This window comes from Thalassophryne amazonica, chromosome 8 (genome assembly GCF_902500255.1).
Source record: "Thalassophryne amazonica chromosome 8, fThaAma1.1, whole genome shotgun sequence".
Lineage (NCBI taxonomy): Eukaryota > Metazoa > Chordata > Actinopteri > Batrachoidiformes > Batrachoididae > Thalassophryne > Thalassophryne amazonica.
The window spans coordinates 53,890,956-53,915,520 of record NC_047110.1 but is presented as its reverse complement, the minus strand read 5'-3'; the positions used below and the strand labels follow the sequence as shown (position 1 = coordinate 53,915,520).

The following is a 24,565-nucleotide window of genomic DNA, read 5'->3' as shown; positions in this document are numbered from 1 at the left end:
TTTCTGCTGCTCTGTTGATTTACTCTGAGTGAAACTAATGCCTCACACACAATATGTGCTGGTAATTCTGCCAGATTGATGCTGTACATATTTTGTATATATATTACAAAAACCGAATGACATTTAATGACAGCAGTCATAAACATTTATGACATTGTCATAATGTTTATGACACATTCATGACTGTGTCATGTAACAGCTATGACAGTGTTATGTCAGTATTATGATGATACCTTCAAGTAAAGTGTTACCAACTTCTTTTTAAGAAAATCATCCTCTGTTTCACTCTGACATGAAGTTGTATGAATGGTGACGATAATTTAGCTGATCTGTGATGGCAGTTTTCTGTCTGCTGCCACTATGAGTTTGAGGTGCTGGTGAATAATGAGATTAAATATGTCTTGATAGTACCTGTACCTGGCTCGAGTGAGGTCCAGAGGTTTGGTCACAGCCTGCCTCATCTTACAGCCGCTGAAGTAGAGCGAGTCACCGTGTGCGTGTGGTGACAGCTGCCCACAGCCACTGCCCACCCCACCACCCTGGATCAGCTGCCAGCTCTCCTGAGACACACTGCGGGACTCAAAGTTGTCCTTGATGGAACTTGGCAGGTCACTACTGGAGAGGGAGCAGTCGTCACCTGTGAAGACAGACAGAGTGAGCACATGGGAGTCACTGGAAGAATTAGTAAAATTAAAGAACATCAGCAGCAGTGATAAAGAACATTTTCACTTTGAGTTGAAGATACTTTGTGTAGCCCACCGTGATATCCCTCATCACAGATGCAGATCACTCCACTTGTACAGTATCCATGGCCGCTGCAGAGCCCAGGACACGCCTCTCCGATGTACACGTGATCAACTCCCCAGCTCTGCCGCTCTTCTGTCCCCTCCTTCTGAATCCAGCGGAACTGGGTCGCCCTGGAAATGTAATAAATCCCTACAGGTTTGCATCACTACAGCTGGCGACAGCAAGAAAAACTTCAATTTATCTTCCCGATATTTTCAAACACAACAAATTTAATAAAATGCACAAGTGACCTCCTGATGGGCTGAAGTGTTCAAACTAGGTTAGGCTGAGTTTGCAGGCTCCTACCCTGAGGAAACGTGGTCAGGCAGCTGCACGGTGACCCTGGTCCATGTCGAGCTGTTAACTGGACTATAGATTGTGGATTCGTGAAACTGGAAGGGAGAGCAGCCCACGTTGTTGACCGAGGAGGGGAGACACTCCGACTGTACCAGCTGCCATGAGTCAGACCTGACAAAGAGAGTCACAGTTGAAGCCTGTTCACATTAAAGGCACCTGAAAGAGGAAGCATATTTTTTCAAAGCACAAAAATGAAACCAGAAACTTTAGATTTCTTAATGAGTGCTGAGTTCACTTCCTGTCTTAAATAAAGATGTATGACAAAATTAAAATGAACTGAAAAAAGCTTAAAACATTGTTGTTCCCATTAAATAAAGGATTATTTCTAGTTTTTCTTGCCTTGCATCCTTCCTGTACTGCAGCAGGACAGAATGATGGTCTTCACAGGGATCTGCCTCACAGCCAACAACAATCTGCACAGAGCAAAAAGATGAAATAGAGTTCAGCCACAATGCACAACATGAATAAGAGCAGTTAAAGTGACTCTGAGTGAGACAGTGACTGCACCTTGAACTGTAAAATATATCCAGGCTGCACTATGAGTTCACGAGTGGCCAGTATGTTGTGCGTCCTGTCTTGGTTCTTGTTCGGCCAGTACAGGTGGAATGAGGGGTTTCCACAGAAGCCAGCTGTGCGCACTGCATTGGGGTAAAAACTCCAGCTCTCCTCGTGAGAAACACCCTCTGGCGGATGAAAAACCGTTTTAAGAATATTATTTAACTGTCAGGATAAGTGAGCCTTTATTATAAGATTATAATAACACATAAACTCACCGTCATCAAAGGTATCGAGCAGGGTTGATGGATTGATGTCTGACCCCCCAACCAAGATATTATCTATGGCCCACTGGGCTCTTTCCAGACTGGGTGTGGCCAGACCAGAGGAAACAGTAAAAGGTTGCCACCAGCGCAGACGAGTAGCATTCGTTAGAGCCGTCTCTGGGAGAACAATGTAGTCTCTCCTCACCGATACATACTTCAGATAGTCCATCTCGTGCAACAGCGTCCACGACACACCTGAGGAAGTGATGAATTAATATGAAAAAAAATCACCTTGCAAAAATTCTGAAAGTGAATTTAAAACAAGGCCTAAGCCCATTCCTGGTTTCATGCCATGTCCTGGTTTAAAAACCAGCAACATTTCTCACAGTATGAGCTTCAAAAACATTAGGCACAGTGGAGCAATTGGTCACTGTGCATCCTTCCAAAAAAAAAAAAAAAAGAGGCTCCTGGTTCAAGGTTACCAGTGTCTAGGTCCATAGCTGACAATATGTTCTTAATTGATGAGTCTGTTGATTATATTGTACATTAGTAGATTAGTTATTCAGTCCATAGAATGATGAAAAATAAAAATAAATAAATAGTGAAAAATCACAGTGTTTTCCAGAGCCCATGACGGTGCCTTCAAAAGTCTTGTTTTATCCAAAGAACAGATGTTCACTTTACTGTCAAAATTGGCTGGCAAAATTTTAATTTAATTTCAATTCTATTTTATCTTATTCTATATTATAGCACTGTTATGTATTTTAGCATTATTTATTTATTGTAATTGCTGCATTTTATTGATTATTTTGTTTTAATGTGTACAGCTTAATGTTTAATGTGCAGAGCTTTCTCTTATCATGCCCCTGTTCTGTGGAATGATCTCCCTGCGTCAGATTCTGTGGAGACTTTCAAGTCCAGAATTAAGACTCACTTATTTTCCCTTTCATATGGCTAGCATACGAGTATAGTTTTGATTTGTGCTTTTTACTCTTTTAATTCATTTTATTTGGAAGCGGCGCGAGCCGCGGCCTCAACTTTACCTAAATTCTGGGTCTTTTAGTGAAGCTTAGGGCTAGTGGCCAGCGATCACCTTAGTATTTCTTCTGTTTTTCTTGTTGATTAATGCTGGCAAATTATACAGTATTTCTTGTCTTTCTGATGCCTGATTCTGTTTTTCTCTCTGTTTAAGGTGCAGCACCATCCAGAGATGGGAGTTGTATTTGTGCTGGCGACCCTCCTGTCCTGTGCACCAACAGTATTTCCTGTATATTCATTTTGTGAATTGTTCTGTAATTTATGTCGGTAGCATGGCCCAAGCACAGGGTCACCCCTTTGAATCTGGTCTGTTTGAGGTTTCTTCCTCAGAGGGAGTTTTTCCTTACCACTGTTACTGTGGGGGTTTGTAAGGTTAGACCTTACTTGTGTGAAGTGCCTTGAGGCAACTCTGTTGTGATTTGGCGCTATATAAATTAAATGAAATTGAAATTGAAAGCACTTTGGTCAACCCTGATTGTTTTAAATTTGCTCTACAAATAAAGTTTGAGTTGAGTTTACTGCCAGATAGGAGTAAAGCTGATAGTAAAATTAACCAGAAAATATTCACATTTAAGAAGTTTAGAAGTTTAAATAAAAGAATTTTGATATATAGATCTATATAGATAGATCTATATACAGTATATAAATATAAAAACTCTATAACAATTGTAATCGATTTTCAAAATTGTCATTTAATCACTGATTAATCCTTGCAACTCTACCCAACCCATGTCCCATTCTATATGTACATCTGCAGTTTTGTCAAAAAGCACATCTGGTGTAAAACATCTGTCAAAACAGCTGAAAAAAATTACTATGAGCTCAAAAAATGAATAAAGTCCTTGCACATGTTTCAGTGCCACATGTCATGTCTAAATTGGTATGGAAGCAGTCCGGTTGCCAAAAACAAATAAACAAAAAATAGATGACCTCAGTTTAGAGTAAGTAGTAGAGTTTATATAGACCCTGAGGCCTGTTTGTGCCACCGCTCATTTTGGAATATCGTAGTGCAAAGCAGATGAGTGTGTGCAACTCTCCTGGATGGAATGGGTTACTTCCCCAACCGAGGCAGGCAACCATTTTCAACCGGGTAGACTGAGACAAAGCACATGACGTTTCTTGTCCAAGGACACAGACACATGGTGTGACCAGGAATCAAACCCGGATCTACATATTGGTAGCTCAACTTATGCTTGACCTACCTGCTCTTTCTTCTGTTAAGAACAAAATGTACATGCATGTGGCATAGTGGAGCAGATAACTGTAGCAATCGTTCATTCTGGAAACAAGCACCAAAATTGGCACACATATTTCTTAGACATTACTCTTTTGAAAAACCAACGACCACTTGAATTTTCAATAGACAACCAGGTAGGGGTCAACTGAAGAATTACACAGGAGTCAAAATTTGAAAATGTTCCAATCATATTGAAAACTATACCACATTATTTGTCTGATCACAAAGATTCCAAAAAGGTACAGTTTGGACTATCTATGACTGAATGTTATGGAGTTATGGGGTAAAAACAGCAAGAATGGCGACAAAGTTCACTTTCAGTTTATACAGGGGTCAAAAGATAAAGTTGATGCAAACTATTCCTTTTTAAACCCCTATTAACTATTGAAAATTGTAGGGTTTTTTTTCAAAGGAGTAATGTCTAAAGAGTATTTGTGCCTAATTTGGTGCTTGTTTCACAATTTGAAAGATTCCTCTGGAAATATTCTGTTATCTGCTGCAGTGCACTCTAGTTGACCATACAACCTTTCTTCACTCATTCTTGTCTTTGTCCTCAACATACTGGCTCCATCTAGTGTTACCTTCAGTGCACTACAGTCTTTTTCAAGCATAGTGAAGCAGGCTGCTATTTGGCCTCCTCTTTTTTGACTTTTCTTCTTTCTTCCTCAAACACAGGTTTGGCTGGTGTTTCATCTGGCAGGCTTCCTACCTGACTATCCCATCTTACTCTTCTGGTCTTGTTTTTGTTTTTTGCTCTACTTTTCTTGCTTTGTTTTTGCATGCAGGGTTTCACGGGATCTTTTGTTGGGCCATCTAATATTGATTACTCTTCTTAGTAGTTGTTGATATGAGTCAGTATTATTCTCTGTGGTTTTGTTCGAGTCCACAGTTCCAGGTTATAAAGGAAGACACTTTCCACACGAAGGCGACAGGGCAGGGACGGGGAAAGTTAATGATGCAATAGCAAAATAGACTAGAACATCACATTTGAGAACACTTCTCCACTGTGTCTGAAGAGTTTCCTCATACACAGCCATTAGAAGGGCTTCTCCCCACCTTTCCTGTTCTTTTTCCTCTACAGATGTTGGATTCAAGCCTAGAAGCTGCTGTGATCAGAGGGAGGGTGCTCAGAGGAAAACCATGAAGTCCAACATTTCAAAAATATTCCACCAAACGCTAAACATTTTGTTGTTCAACTTTATTTACCTCCACCAATGAAGTTGGGTAGAGGTTATGTTTTCACACGTGTTTTGTTTGTCTGACTGTTTGTGAACAGCCTGTAACCCACTCGTATCGTTATGATTTTTATTTATTTATTTATTTTTAACAGAGGAGTCATATCATGATAGGCAGGAACTGATTCAATTTTTAAGGTCATAGGTCAAAGTCAGGAAAAATCTTGGAAAATTGGAAAAATCCCTGTCCTTTAACATTGAGCAAATTTTCAAAAAATCATAACTCTGTCAAAAAAATAAATAAATAAAATTTCCTTCATATTTGAAAGCATTGTGTAGGATGGTATCCTTTATTGACTGACAAAGTTTGATCTGGATCAGATCCAGATTACAGATTTTGTGGCCATTTCAATTTAACACTGAAAACGCTATTTTATGTATATTTTACATGATATCTTAATCAAATGTACCCCAATCACTCTCATATTTGAAAGTGAGGTGCAGACCAGCCCTCAATATCACCTGACAAAGTTTGGTCCGGATCTGATCTGGATTGCAGATTTTGTGGACATTTGAATTTACTAATGAAAAGCCCATTTGGTGTACATTTTGCATTATATCTCAATCAAAAATGCTTCAGTCTCTGTTATTTTTCTGTTATGGATTTACCTACACCACCAAAATTGGATGGAGGTTCCAATTTTAGGCCTATTATCTTCCAGTTACAGTCAGAAACCAAGCGCCAAAAAGCAATGACAAATTGTGCATAGCAGAGATAACCAATGTTCTGTGAAAATAACCTCAAAAAAGCACTCAGAAATCTAAAAAGTTGAAAAAACCTGATAACACCACAAAAAAAAAAAAAAACTTAGATTCAAGTGAATTATCTAAGTACATACTCCTGACACTTGATCACATCTAATTTAGCTTATGAAAAGTCACTTCTAACAGACTTTCACCTCAAAAATGTTTTTCCAAGGTAAAAATTTGTGAAATTGGAAACTAGTGTTGGCGGAGGGTTTTGCTCTATGAGCGCGGTGCTCTAGTTGTTGTTGAATATGTGATTTATCTAGTAGGCTGCCAGGATTTCGCATTTCTTCCATTCAACAGATGTTTTTTGTTCCACAATATTCTCCTGTCTTTGTCTCATTTATTTTCAGGCCTCTTTCTTTCAGTTTCAGAATGACAATGCACATTTCTTTTTCTTTTTTTATATGCTGCATGTTGTTTGGTTTTGTCTTTTGTTTTGTCTTGTTGCTTAATGCTAACAAACCGTATCTGTCGTCTTTCTGACGCCTGATTCTGTTTTCTTCTCTCTGTTTGAGGTGCGGCTCCATCTTGACGTGGGTGTCTTTTTCTGCAGGCCTCCCGTCCTGTACACCAGCATGCACTCCCAAAATTTCCTGTGTATTTGTATTGTCGAATATGTTGGTAGCACGGCCCAAGCAGAGGGTCGCCCCTTTGAGTCTGGGCTGCTTGAGGTTTCTTCCTCAAATCATCACAGGGAGTTTTTCTTCACCACTGTCGCTTGTGTGCTTGCTCTGGGGGTTGGTAAAGTTAGACCTTACTTGTGTGAAGCGCCTTGAGGCAACTTTGTTGTGATTTGGCGCTATATAAATAAAAATAAATTGAATTGAAATTGTTTTCAAAATCACAGTTGGTAAAAATCCCAAGTGTGTGGCATACTACTTTGAATCAAGGCTGTCAAATGTCAGTGATTAATTTGGTGCAATGTCATCACCGGAGAAACAAGTTAATAAAAACGATGGCTATGTGGACAGAAAGAGAGAAAAAGAAGGGCGAAGAATGAATACGCAACACTGAAAAAAAAAACCTCCTGCATCTACAGAGGTGTGTAGAAATATAATGCAGTGAAACTGTGATATTCTTGGCTAATGCTATCATAATGTTACATAAAATATCCTCTGGAACACAGCAGGTAGTTCAGTGGGGTAGGAGATATGTAGACCCGGGATTGATTCCTGGTGTGTACCTCTCTGTGTCCTTGGATGAGACACTTCTCATGCATTGTACCAGTCTACCCAGCTGTAAATGTGAACCAGCCTTGGCTGGAGAAGTAAACCTGTGAAGAGCTGGTTTCTTATCCAGTGGGAATCGTAAACTCTTATCTGCTTCATGGTACTCTATCTGGGAACTGGCACCAATGGGCGTCAAGGCCAATATAGGACTTACTTTTGTCTCATACTGCACATGTAAACCCTTTGAATAAATGGGCAATGCCAAGTGTATTCCGTTTAATGAATGCACCTCCATCAGTAGAGTAGTCCAGCAGGACTCCCTCTTTGCGACATGTTGGGCGGTGACACATGGTCATGTTGTCTTCACTTCCTATCCTGGCCCAGTACTCCACAAATCTAATCACAGAAACATGGACGTTGTAACACACAGGATTACAAGACAAAAAAAAATTTCACTGTCGTTAATGTAGGCGGACTACTGACTTGGCTCCTCGAAGATCCAGGTCAGCTGTGACGGCCTGTCTGGCATCAGCCCCTCCAAAGTACAGAGCCATCCCCTCTACCAATACACCACAGTCTGTGCAGGGCCGACCCCCCTCCAGCACCTGCCACTGAGGGCCAGCTGCTCCTTCCCAGTCAAAACGCTCCTTTAGAGAGGCCTAGAGATAAAAAAAAAAATGCTCATTTCTGAATCAAGGAATATCTAAAATTGTTTCCACTCTTATATTCTGATGCTATTATTGTCCACAACCTCAAATTCATATTAAAATACTGCATGGGTCAGTGTACTTTGAGGGCAGAGCTGGCATAGCAGTTTGGTCCAGTGAACCCCGGGTCACAGAGACAGCGCTGATCCAGACAGTCCCCGTGTCCCCCACAGTGGCTTTTACATGCTGGTCCGATGTAAAAGTTCTCCACACCCCACTGAATGTCAGAGTGCTGCTGATAAAACCGGAACCGCACCGCACTAAGGGGCAAAAAAAAAAAAAAACATGGCAAGGAAAAGTCAAGTGACAAAATGTTTCAATCGTAACAACACACTGTCCAGTAATACACAGAACTGTTAAAAGTGTTTGTTAAACTGAGCATGTGCAGTTTTGGAACGACTCACGTGTCAGCAAGGCTGTCAGGCAGAGGGTAGACTGCCCTCTTCCAGCCTATGGCGGGGAAGAAGACTGAAGGCTGGGACACCTGACCACCACATCGGGGGTCTGCGGGGAGGCACTGAGGCACCAGATATTTCCAAGTCACTCCAAAGTCCACTGAATACTGAATGTGGACCTGCCGGTCTGCATGGCGCTCCGGCACACTGCAGCCGACTGCAATCTATAAACAAAGCAAATAAAATAACTTTCATAGGGAAGACAGATCGAATATCTTTTTACAAAGAGTAAAATAGCTATGAATGTGCTACACACCGTAGCTACATGACAAATAAAGGTGCTTTTTTATGTGGTAAAATCTAATGTATCAGTTCAAAAGGCTTGAGGTAAATGTTTGCCTTCAATCATTTGAGTTTATTCATTCAGTCCATGTCTGGGTCACAGTGGCAGCAGACTAAGCAGCTCATCCCTGCACTTCCCTATCCTTGGATAAGTCCAAGGTGTTCCCAACGCAGCTGGGAAATATAATCCCTCCAGTTTGTCCTGGGTTTTCCCCGGGGCTCCTCTCAGTTGGATGTGCCTTTAAGACCTCAACAGGGAGATGACCAGGGAGCATCTTCACCACATCCCCAAATCACCTCAACTGGCTGCTTTTGGTGTGAAAAAGCAGTGGCTCTACTCCAAGTCCCTGCTGCTTAGTTGAGCTTCTTACCCTGTGTAGGAATGTAAGGCCAGATACCCAACAGAGGAATGTCATTTCTGCTGTATTCTTTCGGTCGTTACCGAAAGTTCATGACCATAGGTGAAGATAGGAGCATACATCAAATGGTAAATTGAGAGTCTCACCTTCTGACTCAGCTCCTTCTTTACCACAATGGTCCAGTACAGTATCTGCAAACCAACAGATGCCACCCCAATCCATCTATTGATCTCATGCTCCAACTTATCCTCACTCGTGAACAAGACCCTGAGATACTTAAACTCTTAATAACTCTCCCCTGACCCTGAGGGGACAATTCACCCTTTTCCGACAGAGGACCATGGTCTCAGATTTGGAGGTGCTGATTCTCATCCCAGTCGCTTCACACTTGGCCTCAAACCTGCTCAGTGCACACTGGAAGCCAGCAGAACCACATCATCCACAAAAACTATAGATGCAACTCTGAGGTCACCAAACTGGACACCCTCTGGTCCCTGACTGCTCCTTGAAATCCGGTTCATAAACATCACGAACAGGACCGGTTACAAGGGGCAGCCCTGGCAAATCCTACACCCACCAGGAGCAGTTCTGATCTAAGGCTGTGAATGCAGGCACAGCTCCTTACTTTGGTCACATAGAGACTGGATTGCACGTTAGATGATACTGATGTAAATTTAATTGTATAAATTTAATATTTACAATTTTATATTCCTTGAAGAATTCTGTGAATGAATGCAACATACTTTGAATAATTACACTGTTAAACCAAACACTCCATTTTAATACAATAATTAAGTTAATGTAACTCAAACTTTGAAAAAAGTTATAGTCACTCATTTCCATTAATTAAACTAACTCAAAAATAAATTGTTGTCATAACAACTCAGTTCCTTTAAGTGCAATTCAAGTTTAACTGTTGGTGATGTATTTCCAGTGCATTCCATTCACTCATTTTAATTGCGTTTATGTAATGGAGGCCAGCAGGTGTCGCTGCGCATATGTAGTTAGTAAATCTCACTCCCAACAGCTCAAAAGAATTCTCTGGTCACAAGGCCAGAGTCCTGGGTTTTAGCCTTCTGGTTAGAGAGTCCCACTTCCATACCGGAGATCATGAGTTCGTGTCCCGAGGGGAATGAATGGGCAGAGTCATAACAACACAATGCAGAGTCAACAAGTAAACCAAAGAATGCATCAAAAAAATCTAATCCAAAATGTAATGCAACTTTTTTAGGCAGAAATTTATTTGCCAATTTTTATTGAAAAACATAAACTAGATTTACATAAGTTTAATTAACTATAAATTGTTAAGTTACTAAAACTTTAACAATTAAATTTGTGAAAATTATTTTATTTAAAGTGGTAAAGTCTACTCCAGGGTGCTGGAAAGGAGAGTTCAGCCGATAGCTGAACGTCGGATTGAAGAGGAACAATGTGGGTTCCGTCCTGGTCGCGGAACAACCGACCAGCTCTTTACTCTCACAAGGATCCTAGAGGGTGTCTGGGAGTGTGCCCACCCTGTCTACATGTGTTTTGTGGACTTGGAGAAGGCGTATGATCGGGTGCCCCGGGAGATACTGTGGGAGGTGCTGCGGGAGTATGGAGTGAGGGGGTCCCTTCTCAGGGCCATCCAATCTCTGTACTCGCAAAGTGAGAGCTGTGTTCGGGTGCTCAGCAGTAAGTCGGACTCATTTCAGGGAAGGTTGGCCTCCACCAGGGCTGTGCCTTGTCACCAGTCCTGTTTGTGATATTCATGGACAGGATATTGAGGCGTAGTCGGGGGGAGGAGGGTTTCCAGTTTGGTGGGCTCAGAGTCTCATCACTGCTTTTTTGCAGATGATGTGGTCCTGTTGGCTTCATCGGCCAGTGACCTCCAACACTCACTGGATCGTTTGCAGCCAAGTTTGAAGCAGCTGGGATGAGGATCAGCACCTCTAAATCTGAGGCCAATGTTCTCAGCAGGAAACCGATGGATTGCCTACTCCGGGTAGGGAATACGGCCTTGCCCCAAGTGAAGGAGTTCAAGTACCTCGGGGTCTTGTTCACGAGTGAGGAGACGATGGAGCATGAGATTGGCCTGAGAATCGGCGCAGCAGGGGCGGTATTGCATTCGCTCTACCGTACTGTTGTGACGAAAAGGGAGCTGAGCCAAAAGGCGAAGCTCTCGATCTACTGGTCAATCTTCGTTCCTACACTCACCTATGGTCATGAGTGTTGCGTCATGACCAAAAGAACTCGACTGCGGGTACAAGTGGCCGAAATGGGCTTCCTCAGGGGGGTGGCTGGTGTTTCCCTTAGAGATAGGGTGAGAAGTTCGGTCATCCGTGGGGAGCTCGGAGTAGAGTCGCTGCTCCTTCGCGTTGAAAGGAGCCAGCTGAGGTAGTTTGGGCATCTGGTAAGGATGCCTCCTGGGCATCTCCCAAGGGAGGTGTTCAAGGCACGTCCATCAGGGAGGAGACCCTGGGGAAGACCCAGGACTAGGTGGAGAGATTATATCTCCACACTGGCCTGGGAACGCCTCGGGATCCCCAGTCAGAGGTGGTTAATGTGGCATGGGAAAGGGACGTCTGGGGTCCTCTACTGGAGCTGTTGCCCCCGCGACCCGAACCCGGAAAAGCAGTTGAAGAGTGTATTTTATTTAAGTTGGCAAACTCAAATGGTTTAAGGCATCAGTTTCCTCAAATGGCTTGTGTTCAACTAACTCATTGAGTTTTACAGTGTACATAATTCGGTCATGTGAGATAATCTAACACAAATCATCAAGTAAATTGTACTAAAATGAACTTTTAATGCTTGAATTAACAAAATTAAAATGGTTTAAGCTAATTATATCAGATTTTTAATTTCATTAGTTACCTTGAATTGCATAACCCAGCCCTTGTCTGGAATGATATCGTGTGTCACTGCGTACACCTCCCTCCCATCAGCATTGCCACACACCATCACCCCATCAGGAGAGCTGCAGAAGCGTTGTACTGAGCAGTCCTCTGAGAACAACCAATGACTGCTCACTGTGCAAGTCACCAAGGCGAATAAAAAAGACAGATGGTTATATGGTTGAGAGACTGTGTTGCAGCCCAATAACAATGTATGTATGTATATTGTTCAACTGATTTCATCTTGTACCTATGGGGGTTTCTTCCTGCTCGCTCACTTGACCAATCCTTCCTGATGTCCCATCAGCAGGTGTTCTTTCATGGTTTGGTAATGCCACCCCTCCAAATGTGTCAGAGATCTGTGCCCGCGGATCTGATCCTGCTATCAAGATATTATCCAGTGCCCAGTCGCTGTGGTCTGCCCCCTCATGCTGTGGCTGCCACCAGCGCACACGCACACCTTCCTGGCGGGCAGCAGGGGGCAGCAGCACATTTACAAACCTGAACACAAACACAATATCCAGACAGGTCAGAGAAAATAAAGAAGAATAAATGAAAATGTAATATAATAAAGCAGCTTCACTTGGCAGATTTGGTTTAAATCATTTAATATATCTGTTGTAACCTACGCACAGCAGTGCCTAAAATAACTGCATTCATTGAATAACTGCATCAAAACTTCATTATATGCTTTAACTGTATGAGCTAATGAACCTACCCAGGCTTTGTGTACAAATCGTAAAAGATCTCAGTCAGGAGATGCCAGTTGATTCCTCCATTCAAACTGTACTCCAGAAGCACGCCCTGGTTACGGGTGCTTGGCGGGATCATGCAGCCATACATGAAGTAGAACTGGATGAACTCAGCATTGGTCAGGTTCAGGTCAACTGTCACCAACTGCCGGCTGCAACTCTGTGAAAATACACACACACACACACACACACGAGTAATGTACACAACAGGGGTTCCTAAATATTTTTAGGCAAGATGTGCAATGGCTTGGTGGTTCAGTAATGAAATTTAACACATTTCTTTTTCAAATTTCGTAACAATACGTATACATGCACCTTTATCGTAAACGACCCATGCACCAGACCCTGTGCACATCCTAATTGTTTCATTTCAAGTAAATTGTGGTGGTGGACAGACAAAATTCTAAAACCTTTGCCACTATCCTACTACCTATGGACCTGACTATAGATTAAAGGTAAATTTGAACAAATTACCATATTTTTCAGAGGAGAAAGTCACATCTTTGTTGTATATATCAAAGTTATATACAACTTTTTACAATAAAACGCAGGAAATGCTTCAGGTGTTTTGTACAATTTACAAAACAATAAGATGCCACACAAATTACAACCCCAACTCCAATGAAGTTGGGACATTGTGTGAAAACAGAATACATTGTTTTGCAAATCCTCTCAACCTATATTCAATTGAATACACCACAAAGACAAGATATTTAATGTTCAAACTGATAGACTTTTTTTGTTTTTGTGCAAATATTTGCTCATTTTGAAATGGAAACCTGCCGCACATTTCAAAAAAGTTGGGACGGGGCAACAAAAGACTGGGAAAGTTGATGAATACTCAAAGAACACGTAATTGGAAACAGGTGAGTGTCATGACTGGGTATAAAAGGAGCATCCCCAAAGGTCTCAACCGTTCACAAGCAAAGATGGGGTGAGGATCACCACTTTGTGAACAACTGCGTGAAAAAATAGTCCAACAGTTTAAGAACAATGTTTCTCAATGTTCAGTTGCAAGGAATTTAGGGATTCCATCATCTACAGTCCATAATATAATCAAAAGATTCAGAGAATCTAGAGAACTTTCTACACGTAAGTGGCAAGGCCGAAAATCAACACTGAATGCCCGTGACCTTCGATCCCTCAGGCGGCACTGCATTAACAACCGACATTATTCTGTCAAGGTTCTTACTGCGTGGGCTCAGGAACACTTCAGAAAACCATTGTCAAGTAAAGCAGTTCGTTGATACATCTACAAGTGCAAGTTAAAAGTCTACCATGCAAAGCGAAAGCCATACATCAACAACATCCAGAAATGCTGCCACCTTCTCTGGGCCTGAGCTCATTTGAAATGGACAGATGCACAGTGGAAAAGTGTGCTTTGGTCTGATGAGTCCACATTTCAAATTGTTTTTGGAAATCATGGATGACGTGTCCTCCGGACAAAACAGGAAAAAGACCATCCAGATTGGTACCAGCACAAAGTTCAAAAACCAGCATCTGTGATGGTATGGGGGTATGTTAGTGCCCATGGCTTGGGAAACTTACACATCTGTGATGGCACCATCAATGCTGAAAGGTACATCCAGGTTTTGGAGCAACACATGGTGTCATCCAAGCAGCATCTTTTTCAGGGACGTTCCTGCTTATTTCAGCAAGACAATGCCAAGTCACAATCTGCACATGTTACAACAGTGTGGCTTCGTAGTAAAAGAGTGCGGGTACTAGACTGGCTTGCCTGGAGTCCAGACCTGTCGCCTGTTGAAAATGTGTGGCGCATTATGAAGCACAAATATGACAACGGAGACCCCAGACTGTTGAACAACTGAAGTTGTACATCAAGCAAGAATGGAAAAGAATTCCACCTTACAAAGCTTCAACAATTAGTGTCCTCAGTTCCCAAACGCTTATTGAGTGTTGTTAGAAGGAAAGGTGATGTACCACAGTGGTAAACATACCACTGTCCCAGCTTTTTTGAATGTGTTGCAGGCATCCATTTCAAAATGAGCAGATATTTGCACAAAAACAATAAAGTTTATCAGTTTGAACATTAAATATCTTGTCTTTGTGCTGTATTCAGTTGAATACAGGTTGAAGAGGATTTGCAAATCGTATTCTGTTTTTATTTACATTTTACACAATGTCCCAACTTCATTGGAATTGGGGTTGTATTTGTACCAACTCAAAAACCAATTACTGTCCAACACAAGACAGACTGAACACAGTCCTGACCCACAAGAGGAGTGTCACTCCTCCTGTTGTCCACCTGGAGGCAGTGTCGGCATTTTAGACTGTCTTTGGTGGGACCATCTCAACTTGTTAATAAAAATATAGCATTTATCGGTTCCAAATGTCCAAAATTCATTCCTGAATTGCCTGTGATCACAGGAAAATGCACCCTTAATTTCTAATTACATCACTTCTTAAAGCACTTACGGAAACCCACCTGCACATTTTCAAAGGGAAGATGGCTACTTGCTCTGTGGGCTTTTTATTCAGGACATTAATATTTGGTCCTATGTATTTCAGACACTCTGATCTTGTTTATTAAATTCCTACCTACCACAAGTGTGTGTTAGACCCACAATAGAAAAAAGAATGATGATGAGGGATCCTGCTTACTTACCCCACTGAAGTGCAGAGCTGCTCCAGAGGCCACAGCCCCGCACACTGTACTGAGTTTCCCACCCGTCAGTATGTGCCAGTGGCTGAGCGATGGAGCTCGGCTGAAGCTGTCCTTCAGCTGGGAGGGCAATGGAACCACGGGCTCATCGCAGTACTCTCCACCCCATTCTGGGTCACACCTGGATGGCACATTGGAGTTAGTTCCAAATGATCCAATTTGAAGACAAGCTGTCCCTCAAGTCCATCAAAGTGAACAGTTTGAAGTCAGGAAGAATAAACCTTGTTACAAACAATTTCCACCTCCAGGGGGTTTTGTTGTTGTTGCTTCATTACAATTGTGCAAATAGTTTACACACACATGCACACCTCCTGCTGTCCTCTCCCATATGAACTGTAGTTGCCTGTACTTGCAGTTGATTGATTTGTATATGAATGTGTTTCTGCTGTCAGTGTGTTGTCAATTCCATTTGAATCAATACAGGAAAATGCATGCAGGTTCATTTCACCTCATTTTTTTTGTCACTGTAATAGCATTATTACAGTATTACTGCTAGCAACATAAACTTCTTGTGCAGTATTTAAGAAGAGATTCAATTTGCCAAGTAAATTTCTGTCATTGCAGGCAGGAAAGGAGTGCAAGAGTCAGATGTGCTGTTGCTGCATTTTGCCACATCCACCACACTGTGGAACTGCCTTGGTTCCTGGATGGGAATCACCCACATTGACCACCAGTTTGCCCCCGCCTTTCAAAAGTAATAATTAATCCCTTTGGCCTTCTCCAGCCATTGGGGTCCTCAACACTGAGGCACTTGTGTGCTGGATTATAGAATGATGAAAATAATTCACTGAGCCACAACAATTCTATTTTGAGAGACACCAGTAACATGACGACATCCTAATTTGCTCGAACTTCCTGCAATTGGTCCATAACTCTGAATCATACACACAATTATTTCACACTGTAAACAAACCACACCATGGCACAGCTTAAACTGGATTGACTCAGACCAAAAATCAGCTGTACATGGTTCAGGTTGTAGTCTGGAACAGCAGTCATACCTCACAGACCAAACTCAAAACTTGAAAGTCAGAAACAGAAACATTGCAATGGTAACTCCAGACACTCACTGTATGGCAAAAATGTTGCTATATGAAAATGATAATGCCATAACTTACACACAGGAGCTCTGTTGACAACGTCCATGCCCAGAGCACATATCTGGACAGCCATCTCCAATATAGAGGTTATCTAAAGCCCAGGTCTGCTGCTTGTCAAATGGAGCCTGTTGGTACCAACGGAACCTTGTAGCTGGAGACCTACAAACACATATTAAAAACTCAGTTGTTATGTAATATGTCATTACAAACAAAATCATGCCATCTATCTATCTATCTATCTATCTATCTATCTATCTATCTATCTATCTATCTATCTATCTATCTATCTATCTATCTATCTATCTATCTATCTATCTATCTATCTATCTATCTATCTATCTATCTATCTATCTACCTACCTACCTACCTACCTACCTACCTACCTACCTACCTACCTACCTACCTACCTACCTACCTACCTACCTACCTATCTATCTTATAGTAGCCAGGTGGCCTATGTGTGTGCATGTGTATGGCTTTGATCACACAAAAAACGTGGAGAGCTGACATTTGCCATTTGGTATACTTCTATATTTTGGGTCAACGATGAACGCTGCAAAAACAGAAAGTTCATAGGACAAATATTTTTAGAGAAATTGGCAATTTTAGCTAACCAGTAAACAATGGACATTATGCTGCAATGCACTATGCGAGTTTGGGGTTTTGAGGTTTTAAATGTTGTTGTTGTGGTTCATGTTAGTTCAACAGTGTTGTTAGTTTTATTGATTTGTTGTGTTTTTGTAGTTCAATGGGTTTAGTCAGTTTAGTCAAGTGTTGTGTTGCTGTTACCATGAGTGAGTTAAGTCTCATGTTGGTACCATGAGTGAAATGTGTAGTGGTTTTAATGTCTTCTGCCACCCTCTTTTTTTTGTCAAATTAAAAGCACCTGCTTACAGGTGTTTCTAATTTATATGGGCAACACGCTACTAAAGTTCTAACTGTGTTAATACAGAGACGCCTGCATCAAGACTTCAGGCTTTTTCTAAACCATTATATATTATTCTTTTTATTGTCCTTGATGTCAAATTTTGTCCTGTACGCATATTCAAAGGTGATATATTTCAAAATCAAGATTTGTTTTGAGGTATCCAAGCCCATGTGTCTGAGTCAAGTACAAGGAGCAGTAACCTGGCATATGATGGGATGGGTAGAGTGATGCGGCCCCACTTGTTAAAAGTGTCAGAAACCAGAAGCCTCTGCAGAGTGTATGAAGAGCAGTCAGGGGCTGGTAGGCAGGCAATCCCTGACCACAGGCTGCCATGTCAGACCCAGATCTAGAGAATACTCCAGCTCTACAGCTATACAAAGAGGAGGCAAACAGATTATTAACAGTATGCACCTTTCAACTGCCAACATCATCAACAGGATCTTATCATTGGTGGTTTTCGTCTCCTGTGGGTTCACCACCTGCAGAGGGGGCCATGGGGGTCGGGTGCAGAGAGGATTGGGTGGCGGTCGAGGGCGGGTGGCCCGGCAGCTCAGTCCATGCTCACAGCCCCTGGCTGTTGGGATGTGGAATGTCACCTCGCTAGGGGGGAAGGAGCCTGAGCTTGTGCGGGAGGTTGAGAGATACTGACTAGAGATAGTCGGGCTCACCTCCACGCACAGCTTGGGCTCTGGTACCCAACTCCTGGAGAGGGGCTGGATGCTTCATTTTTCTGGCGTTGCCCACGGGGAGAGGCGGAGAGCTGGGGTCGCATTGCTTATTGCTCCCCAGCTCAGTCGCCATGTGTTGGAGTTCACTCCGGTGAACGAGAGGGTCACGTCCCTACGACTTTGGGTTGGGGACAGGTCTCTCACCATTGTCTTGGCCTACGGGCCGACCAGGAGTGCAGAGTACCCGACCTTCCTGGAGTCCCTGGGAGGGGTACTAGATAGCACTCTGACTGGGGACTCCATTGTTCTCCTGGGGGATTTCAACACCCACATGGGCGGCGACAGTGAGACCTGGAGGGGGGTGATCGGGAAGCACGGCCTCCCCGATCTGAACCCAAGTGGTGTTCAGTTGTTGGACTTCTGTGCTAGTCACAGTTTGTCCATCATGAACACCATGTTCGAGCACAAGGGTGTCCATAAGTGCACATGGACACCCTGAGCCGGAGGTGATGATCGACTTTGTAGTCGTATCATCTGACCTTTGACCACGTGTCTCGGACACTCGAGTGAAGAGAGGGGCAGAGCTGTCGACCGATCACCACCTGGTGGTGAGTTGGATCCGCTGGGAGGGGAGGAAGCCGGTCAGACCTGGCAGGCCCAAACGTATCGTGAGAGTCTGCTGGGAACGACTGGCGGAACCCTCTGTCAGCGAGGTCTTCAACTCCCATCTCCGGGAGAGCTTCTCCCAGATCCCGGGGGAGGTTGGAGACATGGAGTCCGAGTGGACCATGTTCTCCACCTCCATTGTCGATGCGGCCGCTCGTAGCTGTGGTCGCAAGGTTTCTGGTGCCTGTCGCGGCGGCAATCCTCGAACCCAGTGGTGGACACCGGAAGTAAGGGATGCTGTCAAGCTGAAGAAGGAGTCCTACTTGTCTTTGTTGGTAGGTGGGACCCCAGAGGCAGCTGACAGGTACCGGCAGGCCAAGCGTGCCGCAGCCCGTGTGGTCGCAGAGGCAAAAACTCGGGTCTGGGAGGAGTTCGGGAAGGCTATGGAGGAGGACTATCGGTCGGCCTCGAAGAGATTCTGGCAAACCGTCCGATGCCTCAGGAGGCGGAAGCAGCTGTCCACCAGAACTGTTTATGGTGCGGGTGGGGAGCTGTTGACCATGACTGGGGATGTTGTCGGGCGGTGGAAGGAGTACTTCGAGGATTTCCTCAATCCCATCGTCACATCTTCTGAAGAGGAAGCAGAGACTGGGGACTCAGAGGCAGACTCATACATTACCCAGGCCGAAGTCACCGAGGTGGTTAGAAAGCTCCTCGGTGGCAAGGCTCCTGGGGTGGATGAAATCCGTCCTGAGTACCTTAAGTCTCTGGATGTTGTGGGACTGTCTTGGCTGACACGCCTCTGCAACATCGCATGGCAATCGGGGACAGTGCCTCTGGATTGGCAGACCGGGGTGGTGGTTCCTCTGTTTAAGAAGGGGGACCAGAAGGTGTGTTCCAACTATAGGGGGATCACACTCCTCAGCCTCCCCGGTAAGGTCTATTCCAGAGTACTGGAGAGGAGAATTCGACCGATGGTCGAACCTCGGATTCAGGAGGAGCAGTGTGGTTTTCGTCCTGGTCGCGGCACACTGGACCAGCTCTACACGCTCCATCGGGTGCTCGAGGGTTCATGGGAGTTCGCCCAACCAATCCACATGTGTTTTGTGGATCTGGAGAAGGCGTTCGACCGTGTCCCTCGGGGCACCCTGTGGGGAGTGCTCCGGGAGTACGGGGTCTGGGGTCCTTTGCTAAGGGCTATCCGGTCCCTGTACGACCGCAGCAGGAGCTTGGTTCGCATTGCCGGTAGTAAGTCAAACCTGTTTCCAATGCACGTTGGCCTCCACCAGGTCTGCCCTTTGTCACCAGTTCTGTTCATTATTTTTATGAACAGAATTTCTAGGCGCAGCCAGGGTGTAGAGGGGGTCTGGTTTGGGAACCACAGAATCTCATCTCTGCTGATTGCAGACGATGTGGTTCTGTTGGCTTCGTCAAATCATGACCTTCAGCGTGCACTGGGGCAGTTTGCAGCCGAGTGTGAAGCGTCCAGGATGAAAATCAGCACCTCCAAATCCGAGGCCATGGTTCTCGACCGGAAAAAGGTGCTTTGCCCTCTTCAGGTGGGTGGAGTGTCCTTGACTCAAGTGGAGGATTTTAAGTATCTCGGGATCTTGTTCCCGAGTGAGGGACGGATGGAGCGTGAGATCGATAGATGGATCAGTGCAGCATCTGCAGTGATGCGGTTGCTGTATCGGACCGTCGTGGTGAAGAGAGAGCTGAGTAGGGGGGCAAAGCTCTCAATTTACTGATCGATCTACGTTCCGATCCTCACCTATGGTAATGAGATTTGGCTCATGACCGAAAGAACGAGATCGCGAGTACAAGTGGCCAAGATGAGTTTCCTCTGCAGGGTGGCTGGGCGCTCCCTTAGAGATAGGGTGAGGAGCTCGGTCACTCGGGAGGAGCTCGGAGTCGAGCCGCTGCTCCTCCATGTCGAAAGGAGTCAGTTGAGGTGGTTCGGGCATCTTTTCCGGATGCCCCCTGGACGCCTCGCTGGAGAGGTGTTCCGGGCACGTCCCATTGGGAGGAGGCCCCGGGGAAGACCCAGGACACGCTGGAGGGACTACATCTCTCAGCTGGCTTGGGAACGCGTTGGGGTTCCCCCGGAGGAGCTGGGGGAGGTGTGTGTAGATCGGGAGGTCTGGGCGGCTTTGCTTGAGCTGCTGCCCCCGCGACCCGACTCCGAATAAAGCGGAAGAAAATGGATGGATGGATGGTGGTTTTCGTGAAAAATTATAAATTATCCACAAGACAGATCTGAAAAAATATGTGCTGATTCTTAAATGTCTGTAACAATGTGTTTTACTTTTTGGCAGATTTCATGTTGCTTACAGTAGCAAGAATTGGTGACCGAGCATGATGCAGAAAATTCAAACTGGATGAAGGCATCTTGTCCTAAACTGATGTCAGTGGTAACAGCATAACGAGTGTTGGACTTCTCGATGAATGCAAAAGCAGGCCCATCGGAGCCACAAACAGGCATCCTAGTTCCTCCTGGGTGAAGAAGCCAAGAACGTCCATCGACTGAGGAGAAATCATCTTCCAGAGGTCCCCAGCCACTAGCACTTCCACCTACCACCACCTGGAAAAACAGAAAGGTAAATATTGATGATAGTTAATAGGAAGAGCCAGAGACAGTGGAATCATGTGCATGTTCATTACATTTACGTGGGGCATTACATGGGACATCAGATCGTCAAACTAATAAAAGAAAGTTTGGGTATGTAACAACAATGTCAGTTCACTAGGAAAATTAGCAGATTAGCAATGTCACAAAATCTCAGACTGATAGATTTTTGGAGGGATGGACTGTTATTCTTCCTTTATTCTACCTGATCAATGACCCAGGGGCTATAAAAGTGTCCGTTCTCAGAGGGCTGCCACCAGCGGAGGCGAGTGGAGGAGGTGCGGGCACGAAGAGGGATCTCCAGGGCCACCAGGCGAGCCTGATTGCTGCTGTTGCTGAAGAGAAACTCCTGGAGGAGGCCCCAGGTGAGACCTCCATCCACAGAGAACTGCAGCAACACAGGCTGAGAGCGTGGGTCAGGAGCTGCTTTGCCACAGCCCAAACGTAGAAAGAACTGCACAAACCTAGAGAGTCCATCCAAATGCAAAGTCATCATAACCTTTTGATGGCTTAAATTGTAAAATATACTATAAAACTGCAAGATAGAAAAAATTTTTTTGTTTGCTTGTGTAGCTGTAGCTATACCTGGCATTGGACAGGTCCATATCATTGGTGACCAACATGCGAAGCCCGTCCTCACTGAAGAACAGGTGGTTCCCACTGGACATGATGCCACATTTTCTGGATGGTTTGCCACCGCTCAGTAATCTGAAATGCTCAGTGTCAACAGCGCCTCCTAGAGACACATGCAGACATGCACATTACATTACCCATGCAATCATGAGTGCACTACATTTTTAACAAGAGTGCTCTGAAAGTACAATACCCCTGCTGGCAAATGTTGCTTTGGTACAAGTGCTTGCTACATTCTGATAAAATTTCAAGGAATTGTACCAAGTTTCACGAAATTCCTCCTAAAAGTGTAAGAGGAATTGATTTCAGAATGTAGACACCCAAGCATGAAACTGATGGAGTGTTGATAATGAGGCCAACTGGAACGATATGAAAATATGGGTATTATTAACCTATAACAAGGATTTGTACCAGGTTACATCAAATTCGGAAGGACGGACGGATGGACAGATGGACAGCCAGCCACCCAGCCAGACGGATGGAAATCGCCATGACATAATCCCCTTTTGGGCCTTTGGCCAGTGGGGGATAAAAATACTGTACAGGGAACATATCACCTCAGAATATTTTGGGCGATTTCATCCTCACTCCTCATCCCCATTTTTTTTTTTTTGGAATAAAAAGGAACTTTGTTCCAGAAAAATGTTGGTCAAAAATAAGAGGTTGACCTTGATCTCAAACAGAGTTGCAATTTACAATTTCAGGACAGATATTTTCCTATGGAGGGAACATTTATATTGTCTTTATAGTATTATAAAACTCAGACATAGAGCACAGTAGGTCAAACTGTGGAGTGTCGTGCTATAACCTCAAACAAGCAGAATTTTACGAGAATAATATCATTTGCTGGAAATGTGTTCTTGTTATTTTCCTATTAGAGTCCAGTGGACAGGTGGACAAACAAGCAGAGTATAAGAATTCCAATTTGGACATATTTAGCCAATTAAAAAAACAAACAAACAAACAAACAAACAAACAAACAAACAAACAAACAAACAGAAAAACCCACAACCAAGAAGGCACACTCATGCATCCTTACTTAATTCCATCCATCCATCCATCCATCCATCCATCCATCCATCCATCCATCCATCCATCCATCATAGTTCTATTCCCAGACTAATATTTTACCAATTATTTATTGAGCATTTATGAAAAATATTGTATGTAAAATACTGTGATAGTCAGGGGAGGAGTTGTTTTTTTTGACACAGGACACCTTGTGAGAGAACTGAAAATAATGAAGATATATTGAGTTATCTGCGAATGGTTTGTCTTGATTCTTGTAATCAGTGTGGATAATGTGTGGCTCACTACCCTGACTGTTGATAGCACAATATTGCAATTAAAGTTTGCCTGTTTATTGTCTGTTGATGTGGTTGGATAAAGGTGGCACTCCAAAGCCCGACATTTCAGTGGTCTTACAAGTTCACTGCAAGCCACACTGTGTAACATGGATTTATTTAACTTTGGGAAGACTCCAACATTGATCTGTGCACAGAATCATGGGATGTAATGTCATCATGTCATCCTGACAACCAAGACAATGGAAGAAGCAGCTTTTATTTGCTGACATGTTGCATAAAATCTGATACAATAGAGACAATAAAGCGTATTTATGATAGCAGGTTGGGCAGATTGTATGTTTCTGAAGTTGTCTTTGGTCACACAATGACAGCAGCCCTTGTTAAACCTGTCAACAAGGGTGGAGGTAATAATAATGGAAGTAATAATATACTCAAATAAAAGTACAAATACTACACCTGCATAATCATCCATTTTTGCTTTTTGTTAGAATTTATATGATTTTGTACCTTCAAAGTCCTCCTTGAGGAAGTCAGGGTTTGGGGTGTCAGGAATAGAGCAGTCGGGTCCAGAGTAACCAGGATCACAGGTACAGTGGGTGCCACCCACACACGCCCCATGACCGTTGCACATGTCTTGACACTGTGGTCCAATGTAGACATTGTCCAGTGCCCATGTGGGTGGAGAAGAACCACTTGAAAAGAAACCTTGGTACCAACGAAACCTCACCGAGCTATAGAAGGAGAAAACACAGTGATGGAAAACAGAAAGACATGTAACTATAACAAACAATAATCAATGATGATTTATTTTGAAAAGTGTAAAACACACTCTTCTGCCCAATAAACAGAGGTGAATCTTTAGATATAGATTTTTCCTTCTACATTTTGAGGGATGCCTTATAACTATTTTACACATCTTCAAATAAAAGGGCACTTGTGCAGCACATACTGTGTCACTGACAAGGTTCAACTTTCCTCTCTTTATGTCTCTTTTGACATCTTCCATTTATCTTGTGTTTTCACTGACATGCTTATTACTTTTATAGCGTCTCCATCATTCTTAGCTGGTGACTGGCTCACCTTTAATAATGATGTTTGATCTTGACTGCTGACTTGTAATCCTGATGCTGATCTTTGTTGCTAAGCATTCACTTTTGATTGCTGAGATTTGATGGTGATTGCTGACTTATGCTTTGGATCAACCAAATTTTGATTGTGATTGCTGATCATTGATCCTGACTGCTTATGTTTGA

The 24,565-nt window shown here is 43.5% G+C and overlaps 1 protein-coding gene across 1 annotated transcript in view; it reads right to left on the bottom strand.

Moving 5' to 3' along the window:
- Positions 1-24,565, bottom strand: part of reln (reelin) — a 360,124-nt gene that overhangs the window by 22,098 nt on the left and 313,461 nt on the right. Inside the window, 21 exon segments of the mRNA XM_034176269.1 lie at positions 418-637; positions 760-917; positions 1,093-1,254; positions 1,483-1,556; positions 1,651-1,826; positions 1,917-2,159; positions 7,623-7,729; positions 7,817-7,992; positions 8,123-8,300; positions 8,445-8,659; positions 11,990-12,144; positions 12,260-12,510; positions 12,728-12,921; positions 15,388-15,565; positions 16,563-16,703; positions 17,673-17,767; positions 17,769-17,842; positions 21,078-21,327; positions 21,578-21,836; positions 21,958-22,108; positions 23,820-24,043. Of these exon segments, the coding sequence (XP_034032160.1) occupies positions 418-637; positions 760-917; positions 1,093-1,254; positions 1,483-1,556; positions 1,651-1,826; positions 1,917-2,159; positions 7,623-7,729; positions 7,817-7,992; positions 8,123-8,300; positions 8,445-8,659; positions 11,990-12,144; positions 12,260-12,510; positions 12,728-12,921; positions 15,388-15,565; positions 16,563-16,703; positions 17,673-17,767; positions 17,769-17,842; positions 21,078-21,327; positions 21,578-21,836; positions 21,958-22,108; positions 23,820-24,043 (3,681 nt within the window).